Source organism: Oryzias melastigma, linkage group LG7, assembly GCF_002922805.2.
Source record: "Oryzias melastigma strain HK-1 linkage group LG7, ASM292280v2, whole genome shotgun sequence".
In the NCBI taxonomy this organism is placed as follows: Eukaryota; Metazoa; Chordata; class Actinopteri; order Beloniformes; family Adrianichthyidae; genus Oryzias; species Oryzias melastigma.
In genome coordinates this window covers 943,269-954,925 of record NC_050518.1, presented here as the reverse complement: position 1 = coordinate 954,925, position 11,657 = coordinate 943,269, and the positions used below count along the sequence as shown (strand labels likewise).

General features: G+C 42.5%; 1 protein-coding gene across 1 annotated transcript in view; it reads right to left on the bottom strand.

Annotated features, from left to right (window-relative positions):
• Positions 1-6,198, bottom strand: part of LOC118599004 (NLR family CARD domain-containing protein 3-like) — a gene marked incomplete at its 5' end in the record, with an annotated part of 8,979 nt that extends 2,781 nt beyond the window's left edge. The window contains 3 exons of the mRNA XM_036213013.1: positions 3,922-4,095; positions 4,191-5,941; positions 6,109-6,198. Coding sequence (XP_036068906.1) covers positions 3,922-4,095; positions 4,191-5,941; positions 6,109-6,198 — 2,015 coding nt within the window. The remainder of the gene's footprint in view (positions 1-3,921; positions 4,096-4,190; positions 5,942-6,108) is intronic.
• Positions 6,199-11,657: the final 5,459 nt, after the last annotated feature.

The window sequence follows — 11,657 nt, the reverse complement described above, 5'->3', positions numbered from 1 at the left end:
AAAGCTGAAGCGTGTATATAGTTGGGTGGGGTCACAGTCACAGCACTATGTGAATTGACTTTTTACTTCTGACGCCATGGAGGATCAAAGATCCTTATGCAAAGCGATGATCACTCTTTTCAAATCTGAAAAATACAAACAGATGACAAATAGCTTTTTTTTGTCACACCCTGGCATGCCACTGTCTTTCCCGACGCATGCCACCTGTGGCACGCATGCTCTAGGTTGCCGACCCCTGATCTAGGGTGTTTCTTTTTGTGCTGTTTGGAAAGATCCTCCCCAAATTTCTGCATTTTAGAACCAACATGAAGATATTTAGTAAATATAAACCAAACAAAGTGATCTGCTTGATTTTGTAAATCTTTGTTTTCCTTCAGTCATTTCCAGATATTCTGGAAGTAGATCTGCAGTGAAGCAGAAACAGGAGGTAAAGAAGAAAAGCAGGAGACACATCAGCATGGTGGAAACATTCCCTCCTGTCTCCTTTTCCTCTTTTCCTTGACCTTGTTGGAAAAGGTCAGGGGATCAAGGAAAGGTTGTAGAGAAATTCTTCAGACGGCTGAACTGACTCCAAGCTGTGATCCAGAAAATGTTCAGAAAATCTTCCAGTGAAACATCAGAAAGTTCTTCACCTGAAACCTTCTTCTCATCCTTCAGGGAGTTCAGCTCATTTACTGACCTCAGAGTCTGCAGTCTGCAGTCTGGACTCTCCAGAAAACCACGCAGATGAAGAAATCCTGAATCCTGGATTCTGTTTCCACTCAGGTCCAGTTCAGTCAGTCTGGATGGATTTTTCTTCAGAGTTGTGACCAGAACTTCACAGCTGATCTGTGACAAACTGCAGTATATCAACCTGAAATCAGACAGAAAAGTGTGTTCAGGAGCAGTGATGACAGCTGGAGTTCCAGCAAGTAAACAAAATTTGATCAGATTTACAAGATCATTATTGAAACAGATCAGTTTCAGATCAATCATCATCACACAATCAATTAAATTTATGAAGAAAATAGAAGAAATTCATGAAGAAGTTCAGCTCATTTACTGACCTCAGAGTCTGCAGTCTGCAGTCTGGACTCTCCAGAAAACTACTCAGATGAAGAAATCCGGAATCCTGAATGTTGTTTCTGCTCAGGTCCAGTTCTATTAGTCTGGACGAGTTGTTCTTCAGAGCTTTGCCCAAAACTTCACAGCTGATCTCTGAAAAACTGCAGCCTTTCAACCTGAAATCAGACAGAAAATTGTGTGTTCAGGAGCAGTGATGACAGCAGGGGCCCATTTCAAGAAGCAGGTTAAAAAATATTTTGAGTTCATACCTGAACTCAGAGTTCAGTGACTCAAAATTCACAAACCTCGAGTTTTTGGTTTCAGAACATCTGAAAAGAGTTGATTTAATTAACTTTAAGTTGTCTAACTCAGAATCAGGTGCAAGTGTTGTGACCTTAAAAAGCCCTACTCAATGGAGCAAAGACACCACGATTCACCATGGCAACGGGAACAAACACAGGTAAGGCTTCATACTTCCGAAGTTGAGGTGCTCCTACAAGCATATGCCTTCTGCAAGGGCATTTTCCGCAAGAAAAGCAACACAGCTGCAGCGGTTTAACTGTGAGAGCTATTGTGGGATAAAATAGCTGCAGAGTTAAAACAGTCGCAGTCAAAGTCATCCACATACAGCTAGTTCATTAGCAGATAGCACATTCTCTTCTCTGATCTACAATGGCAAACAACTCCATTGTTTAGTTGAGTCTTTCATATTTTGAACTGACCAAAGTAAAAGGAGGCGGGATTTAGCAAATGTAGGGAGGTGGAAGGCCCCTCCCTGATGAGGATCTGAGAGTTTGCATTGCAATTCTAATTTTGAAATAGGTACATGCAAATGAGAAAGCAATACATCAGGGGTTGCTGTTTTGCAATTTGATTTGAGTTTTGACACATACAGAGGGTGGGTTTTTACTATTCAATAGATTGTAATCAATTCCTGTATTGAAATATCGTTTTTAAAATATTGAACTGTAAATTGCAATATCCTTTGAATTATAATATCAAAAACCCATAACAATATAGAATGCAATTGATTTTATTTTTATTCAAGATTTTATTTTTTAAATTGTCATATTGAATTGTAAATTTTGATATTGAATTCTAAATTGCAAAATGTGTTTTCATATTAAGTCTAATTTGCATATTGAATTGTAAATTGCAACATGCATTTTCAAATTGCATGATAAATTTGAAATGTAACTGTCAATTGAGAAATGAATAATACATTATGGCTTAAAAGACTTTCCATAGAGCTAAACTTTCCGTTCTCTCTCCATCCTGACTGGAAAAAGAAGGTTGTGCAGAAAAACAGCTAAAAAGTTTTTAGTTCTTCTTGGAAAGAATTTACTGACATATCTAAACTCTAGGGCTGCACGGCGGCGCAGTGGTTAGCGCTCTTGCCTCACACCGGTTTGACTCCCGGCTGGGACCTTTCTGTGTGGAGTTTGCATGTTCTCCCCGTGCATGCGTGGGTTTTCATCGGCTTCCTCCCACCGTCCAAAAACATGCTTCATAGGTTAATTGGTGTCTCTAAATTGCCCGTAGGTGTGAATGTGAGAGTGAATGGGTGTGTGATTGAGGCCCTGCAACAGACTGGCGACCTGTCCAGGGTGAACCCCACCTTCGCCCATCAGCAGCCAGGTTAGGCTCGACCCGACAGGGAAGAAGCGGTCAGGAAAATGGATGGATGGATCTAAACTCTAGAAGAACCTTGAAAAACATCAGGATCCACCGGTCCAATATGTCTGAATGTGGTCCTGCAGAGGAGCTGGTGATGGTTCTGCTGTTAGTCTGAGTGTTTCAGCTCATTCAGTTCTGGAGCTTCAAAAGAACCCGTGTGTGTTTGGACATGAACAGGTCTACAGCCACATGCAGCAGCAGGTGGAGCCTCAGGAATTGAGTCGTTTTACTTCCATATTGAAAAAAACTCACAAAAATAAATAATATTTTATAAATAATGTGTTTTTTATTGTATCAAAGGTAACATATGATCATATACATGGATATAATAAAATATATACGGAATAATTTCATCACTGAAACTGAGAACCAGAAGTTGACCCTAAAAACTATGCGAAATGAAAGACCTGCTGCTGATCCAAGATCAGTAAATAATCACCAGAACCAGATTTGTCTGAATATCCAGTCAGTCTGCTGTAGTTTGAACATCTTATATCTCTTCATCATGAGCTGCTGTACTGTGGATCAGAAGTCTGATTTTAATATTTTAAATCTGCATTTCTGTGATTGGGGCTGCATGGTGGCGCAGTGGTTAGCGCTCTTGCCTCACAGTGAGAAGGCCCCGGTTCAAATCCCAGCTGGGACCTTTCTGTGTGGAGTTTGCATGTTCTCCCCGTGCATGCGTGGGTTTTCACCGGGTACTCCGGCTTCCTCCCACCGTCCAAAAACATGTTTCATAGGTTAATCGGTGACTCTAAATTGCCCCTAGGTGTGAATGTGAGAGTGAATGGGTGTGTGATTGAGGCCCTGAGACAGACTGGCGACCTGTCCAGGGTGTACCCCGCCTTCGCCCATCAGCAGCCGGGTTAGGCTCCGGCACCCCCGCGACCCCGAAAGGGACAAAGCGGTCAGGAAAATGGATGGATGGATTTCTGTGATTGATTCATGTTCTCCATTGAAGAACACAGAGAACATGAACTTATCCCAGAAATCTACACCTGGATGGACTTGTGTTCTCCTTTTAAGTCTGGTGTCAAAAACCTTGGATAAAATCTGTAACCATCAGGTAAAGAAAAACAGGATTTTTAACTCTAGCAGATTGTTGTTTTAAACTTTCATCCAACAGTCATCTGCTGTTTTTGCTTCACTGATATCTATCTGACACTTTCTTTTGAAACAGATAGTTGAATGAAAACTGACCTGAGAGTCTCCAGTTTACAGTGTGGACTCTGGAGTCCAACAGACAGAAGCTTCACTCCTGAATCCTGCAGGTAGTTGTTACTCAGATCTAGATATCTGAGTCTGGAGGACTGAGAGCTGAGAACTGAAGACAGAGCTGCACAGCTTCTCTCTGACAGATTACAGTCTCTCAGTCTGAAGAAAACAAAGACAGACAGCAGCTATTGAAACTTTTGTTTTTCACTCAAATTCATTTGTTCACTGAAGGTGATTTTCATGAGAGTTCTTACAGAGCTTTGTTGGAGACTTTGATCACTGGCAGCATCCTCAGAAGAGTCTCCTCTGAACGAGAGTATTTCTTCAGGTCAAAGACTTCCAGATCCTCTTCTGATGACAGTAAGATGAAGACCAGAGCAGACCACTGAGCAGGAGACAGTTTATGTCTGTAGAGATATCCTGACCTCAGGAACTGTCGGATCTCCTCCACTAGAGAACCATCATTCAGTTCATTCAGACAGTGGAACAGGTTGATGCTTTTCTCTGCAGACAGATCCTCACTGATCTTCTCCTTGATGAACTGGACTGTTTCCTGATTGGTCTGTGAGCTACTTCCTGTCTGAGTCATCAGACCTCGTAGGAGACTCTGATTGGTCTGCAGTGAAAGACCCAGGAGGAAGCGGAGGAACAAGTCCAGGTGTCCGTTTGGACTCAATAAAGCCTCCTTCACTGATCTCTGATAGAACTGGACAGAAGGGTTTTGAAAAAATTTAGAAAACCAATACATTTTCCGCTCTTCCTCCATGAGGTTGAGTCCAGAGGTGAAGAAGGTCAGGTGGACATGAAGAGCAGCCAGAAACTCCTGAACACTCAGATGGATGAAGCAGAACACCTTGTCCTGGTACAGGCCTCTCTCCTCTCTAAAGATCTGTGTGAACACTCCTGAGTACACTGAGGCTGCTCTGATATCGATGCCACACTCTGTCAGGTCGGATTCATAGAAGATCAGGTTTCCTTTCTGCAGCTGCTCAAAAGCCAGTTTTCCCAGAGACTTCATCATCTTCCTGCTCTCTGGACTCCAGTGAGGATCTGTCTCAGCTCCTCCATCATACTTGACCTTCTTGACTTTGGCCTGAACCACCAGGAAGTGGATGTACATCTCAGTCAGGCTCTTGGGCAGCTCTCCTCCCTCTCTGCTCTTCAGCAGATCCTCCAGAACTGTAGCAGTGATCCAGCAGAAGACTGGGATGTGGCACATGATGTGGAGGCTTCGGGATCTCTTGATGTGGGAGATGATCCTGCTGGCCTGCTCTTCATCTCTGAATCTCTTCCTGAAGTACTCCTCCTTCTGTGGATCATTGAACCCTCTGACCTCTGTCACCATGTCAACACACTCAGCAGGGATCTGATTGGCTGCTGCAGGTCGTGTGGTTATCCAGAGGCGAGCAGAGGGAAGCAGGTTCCCCCTGATGAGGTTTGTCAGCAGATCACCCACTGAGGTGGACTTTCTAGGGTCATTTAGGATCCGAGTCTTGTGGAAGTCCAGAGGAAGTCGACACTCATCCAGACCATCAAAGATGAAGATGACCTGGAAGTCTTCAAAGCTGCAGATTCCTGCTTCTTTGGTTTCAGGGAAGAAGTGATGAACAAGTTCCACCAAGCTGAACTTCTCCTCTTTCAGCACATTCAGCTCTCTGAAAGTGAATGGAAATGTGAAGTGGATGTTCTGGTTGGCTTTGCCTTCAGCCCAGTCCAGAGTGAACTTCTGTGTTAAGACTGTTTTCCCGATGCCAGCCACTCCCTTTGTCATCACGGTTCTGATTGGTTCTTGTCTTCCAGCTGGGAGTTGAAAGAGCTCTTCTTGTCTGATGCTGGTTTCTGCTCTGTCTGCTTTCCTGGATGCTGCTTCAATCTGTCTGACCTCATGTTCTTCATTCAGCTCTCCAGTTCCTCCCTCTGTGATGTAGAGCTCTGTGTAGATCTCATTCAGAAGGGTTGGGTTTCCTGCTTTAGCGATTCCCTCAAACACACACTGGAACTTCTTCTTCAGACCAGATTGGACTTTATGTCGACAAACTGCAGCAGCAGATCCTGAATGAAGACAACAAACAGAGTACATAAACTCTCTGCAGCCTGAATGATGAGGGTTTGAATCCATGTGGTTCCATGTGTTGAGACATCAGTAAATCTTCATTTATCAGCAGCTGAAACCTTCAGAGAAATCCTCTTACTGCTCTGCAGTCGATCAGCCAGCTCCTCCTGCTTCATTCTCCTCAGGAAGTTCTCTGTGATCTTCATCAGTGACTCTCTGCTGCTCCTCTGCTCTTCATCTTCATCCTCCTCCTCATCCTCCCTCTGACTCAGAAGCTTCTGGATCTTCTTCAGCTCCTTCTTCACAAAAGTGACAATGTTGTCCTCCAGCAGCTGCAACAGAATTCTAGATGAATGAGCCAATCAGAGTGAAGTCATGGAGCCAAACATCAGCTCCATGTTGGACACACTGACAATCCACTGGTCTCCAAAGTGCAGCATGGAGATGACTGTGGACAGAATGATGGAAAAGCAGTTGTTGTTCATGTACAGACCAGAAAGATGGAATCCAGCTGTGTTTGATGCTGCTGGACAGACAGACCACTGTGAGTCTCTGAGCTCTGCTGGTCCACTCTGTGGAGAATCAGAACCATCAGATCCATTCTGTTTCTACATACAGAGACTAACAAACTGAAGATAGAAATGTCTGAGAGAAAAAAATGAACTTACATCAAACACATGAGTGAAAACATTTCTCACCTCTCTGCACCAGAAGATGAGGATGATTTAAAGTTGATAAATTCATTCTTTGACCAGTCACTCTTGAAGGACACACAGCTGGGTTTAGATCCAGATCCAGATCTGAGTCTCTGATTGATCCTGATAGAAAACCACTTGTTTTATTAGAAGTGAGTGTATTTGTTTGATGAGTTCTTTTGGATTTGGATAATCTCAGGTCATTAATGCATCATGAATGCTGTGGTTTTCAGAACAATAATAATTCCAATCAAACATTCATTCTGACTCACAGATCAATAAGAATTACAGTCAACTGGATTAAAGCTGTTTCTAATGTTTGGTTCCCTCGTCTGCATTTCCAAAAGAAGTTTATCCTTAGAAGCTTGTTGAAGCAGAAGATAAGAAGAATGAACTGCAGACACTGATGATTCCATGTGAAGTCTGAATAGAGTTAAACTACATGCATCAGTATTTCATATTTCATGTTGTTCATGTTCACTTTAAATATGACAATGGTGACAACATAAAGACCTTCATCAAACATCTACCTCTTACAAACACTTCCTCTCCTGAACTGATGGCTTTGAATTCAGGAACCCAATTCTTTGATATCAATATTAAATGGATCACAGAGTTAAGGAGCCTAGCTGTGATCTTCTGCTGCATAGTGCAGGAACCTCCAGTCACAATTCATTAACAGAACTCCAGATCAGAAAGACTCGTATATTTTCTTAAGAATTGTTCAGGTAAGAAGGTGCTGTTGAATTGAGCACTGAACCCCAGTTTGAAGCTCCAACCTTCATGTAGCCTTCAGATTAGCCCAAGTCCAGTATGCAGAGAACTTCATGGAATGGGCTTCCATGGCCCAAAAGCTGAATCCAAGCCACTCATCACCAAGTCAATTCCATGCTCCCAATCTTGTGGGAACGGTTTGGAGCAGGCCCCTTCCTATTCCAACATGACTATGCAGGACACAGAATTTCTCTTCTTTTCAATAAACTGTGTTCGTTGTTCTCTTTGTTGTCCTAGTTGTCACATCTTACGGCCCCTTTGTGGTTGTTCCCCAAGACTGTGCAGGTCAGTAACATTAACTGTGACAAACACTTACTGCTCCACTCCTGAACTGATGTCTTTGAAGTTAAGGGGTAAATCCTTAGAGAAGTCACTCCTGAAGGACACACAGCTGGATCCAGATCCAAGTCCAAATCCAGGTTGGTTCCTGTGAAGAATGGTGGTTGCTGGTGTGAGTGCTGAGCTCTGACATGGAGAAGAGTCCTGGACAGTTAGAGATGTTCATCTCACCTCTGAGCTTTGCTCTGGCTCTCATCTTCCCCACACAGAGTGCTTTTAGAGGGAGGGGCTCCCTCCTGTGTGTCCTCACACTGATCCATGCTGCTGGATTGACTGGATCCACTGGATCAGCTCACACACACCTTCTTCCAGCCTTCATCTGCAGAGGAAACCCTCATCATCATCAGCTCTGATCCTCCTTCACTAACAGATCAGCTGCTCCTCCACTGATGGGCTCTTCTCTTGTGTTTCCTCTCAGGTTCAGGTGAATGCAGTCAGACAGCAGTGTGGGACAGAGGAAGCTGCTGAACATCAGCTGCTGCACTTCTGCTCTCCCTCCACCAGATGGAGACATGGGGCTGCAGCAGCAAACACTCCATGATGGAGCAACATTTCAGTCATTCACTCACTTTGACAAACAAACAACAAGCTTCCTGTTTCTACAATTCAGGAACCATGAGGCAGATAAAAAAAAACAGACAGAAATCAAAAAATGAGGAAGAAAGAAAGAAAGAGTTGACTTGTAAAACACCTTTAATATCGAGCAGCGTTTTACAAATTAAATGTTAAATGAACAGAGAATGAAGTTGAAATAAGCAAGGGAAAAAACAAACAATTAAAAACTTCAAAAATTCAACATCAAAGAATCTCTGCTAACAGAACATAAAACATTTTTAAATGCACAGATTTTTTCAAAATCAGTAACAGAATTGGTAAGTTTGTAAAAACTGAACTCCACCCCCAAACGTGCCCCCAAACGCCTCCTAAAGAGAAACAAAACATCGTCTGACCCGGTTCCCCATGGATCCTGTTTTTCCGGGACCTCCAAATAACCAGCTTGGCTTCAGCCAAGAGGAGGAAATTAAGGAGTGTGTGCACACTCTTTTTCTTAGCCTGGTATTTTGGGCCCTAATTGAAACAAACCAAAGAAAACTGTTCCCAAACCACTCAAACAACACCTGAAGAAAAGAAAAAAGACCTGTCAGACGCTGACTTTCAACAAACAGATGGACCACTGACTCACTGGAGGAACAAAACGGGGACCCATCCCCTGTGCCAGGACTGACGTGTGTCAGATATCTGTTTGTGGCTATGATCCCATGTACGACCCTCCACTGGAGGTCACCTGCCCGTTTTTCAACAGGAGCTCTGTACAGGGATCTCCAACAACCCCTCGGGGAAGACCCGGTGTCAAAAAATCCAGTCCACCCGGACACTCTGGCGTCTGCAAGGGAGCGCATGTTAGAAACCTTGATGGACACGAGGTAGAGGGCCTTCTTTCCCAGAGTCTCCAAATTCCCAAGCTGTGGGGACATCAGGACAGCAGCTTATTTCCATCCTCTCCCCTCGTGTTGCAGGATGGAGAGACCTGCAAGGGGGGAAAAGGAAAATCCACACCATCCACCCATTGAGAAACAACTGTAGGATCCCTCACTAATCCTTGCAGGTTTTCAGGTAGAGACTGGCAGACCTCATCCAGGAGCCAGTCCCAGGGCCAAATCCGAGCCCTCGCCCCTGAGCACCTCTCGTGGGTGCACGGGTCGGGCACCAACAGGACTGAGGTGGCCGGACCAGCTGCGGCCCCCACCAATTGCCTCAGCGGAGACCACAACACACAAAACCCCCCCAGGCCCTCTACCTAATGGGACCCCTGCTCCCGACGAAAAGCCCCCCCACAAAGAAAAAAAGTTAATATTTTTCTTCAAAGATCTGAAGAAGATGAAGAGTTGTCTCCACTTACCGTGTGAACACAGCTGCAGCACAGATCAGAGACTCTGTTTCTTCCTCTTTTACTTTAAAACAGATGACTTCCTCTTGTTCTGGTACTTCCATTGACTGTATAAGAGAACTGGACCAAGTGACTCCTCCCACTAGTATTACAAATAATGTAAACAAAACTAAAGAAAGCCCTAAAGGGACTGGGGAGGGGGGGTGGTGTCATTGCCATTCATAGATATTGTCAATTAAATAGAAAATACATACAGACCAAAGCTTGATTTACAAAACAGTTGACCAAATTGATTTTACACAATTAGTCCATTTAACCATAAATTTATGGAATGATTCTGATCGTACTTGAATTGAAGAAGAGAACTTTTCCATACCAAAGATATTATGAGGGATTTTGATCTAGTCCTCTGTTGTTGGCGGTTCCTCTGTGAGCCCTCGTTTGGTGATGGCTTTTTTACTTGCTGCCATCAGGATGCGTAATCATTTTTTGTCTATTTTATTAAGTCTGTCATGAATTAAGATGTAAAAATACATTATCTTAAATGAACATGGAAGGACAATCATAAAAAAATTCTTTACATGCTTGTGAATTTCTGACCAGTAACCTTGGATGACTGGACAGCTCCAAAATATATGAAAGTGGTCGGCCCTTTTACTTCCACGTCTCCAACATTCCACACCTGTTGAACAGGTGTGATGAAAAGCCTCATAACATTTTTACAAAAAAAATCACGCCAGGAGTTTGACACAGTTATAGTCCATTACACATGACAAATCCTTTCCCAGTTTTCTTCAGTAAATGTTAAGCCTCCTTCCTCTTCCCATTTTTTCTTTACATACCACGTGTTCTGTCCCCCGCTATCAATTATACTATTACATAACTTAGAAATAACTTTAATAGGAGACTTTGAATTTATTAGTTCCATAAATGTTTGCAGGAACCAATGAACTTCCCTGAATATTTTAATGTTGTGATTAAAATAATGTCTGACCTGTAAATACCTTAAAAAGTCTTCTGAACCTAGATTATATTTTTGTTTAGGTGTGTCAAATGTTTGAAAGGCCCCCTTATGGATGAATGAGGAATAATCAGTCAACCCTTTATTGATCCAGATCTTAAATCTGCTGTCTTGATTGTTTGGGGTAAATTCTGAGTCATATGCACACCATCTTAAAATCTTCATATATTCCTCCAATTGACATTATTTTATTCCAGACAGAAAGCATCACATTCAATGTATTTATCTTGCAGTTTAATATCAGCTAGTACAGCTGGAAGTGGTACCTTTTATTTATATCTTTCCATCCTGCTGTGTAAGTTGGAGAACACAGGCAGACCAGGGGTCTTAACTGGGCTATAATGTAATATTCTTATTTAATGCTGTCAGCTCCCCACTTCCATTTATATTGATCTCTTATTGCATTTGGTGGATCGTAGTTTAGTGTTAGTATTTGAGTTTTGCACACATTGATTCTATATCCTGATAAATTACCATATTCTTCCAACATTTTATAGCTATGGGAAGGGTATGTGTGGGGCGGAATATTGTTAATAATAAGTCATCAGCGAATAGGGCCAATTTTTGTTCTTTACCTATCATTATTATTCCTGCAATATCATGTCTTTGTCTAATCCACTGGGTAAGATGCTCAATACACAAGATAAAAAGGAGTGGAGGAATACAACACCCGAGTCTTGTTCCTCTTTCAAAAAAGAAGGATTCTGAGACATCCCTGTTTATTTTAATTCTCGCGAAAGTTTTTTCATATAGTCCACTTATTATGTTGATTATGCCTTTATGAAAACCAACTTTATCAAGAACTTGATATAAGAATAACCACCTCACCGAGTCAAAGGCGTTTTCTGCATGTAGGCTTATCACTAGACTCTTTACTTTTTGTTGTGAAATCTCCTGTCTGATCCCGATTAATTAAGTTTGGTAGAACAATTTCTAATCTTTTAGATATAA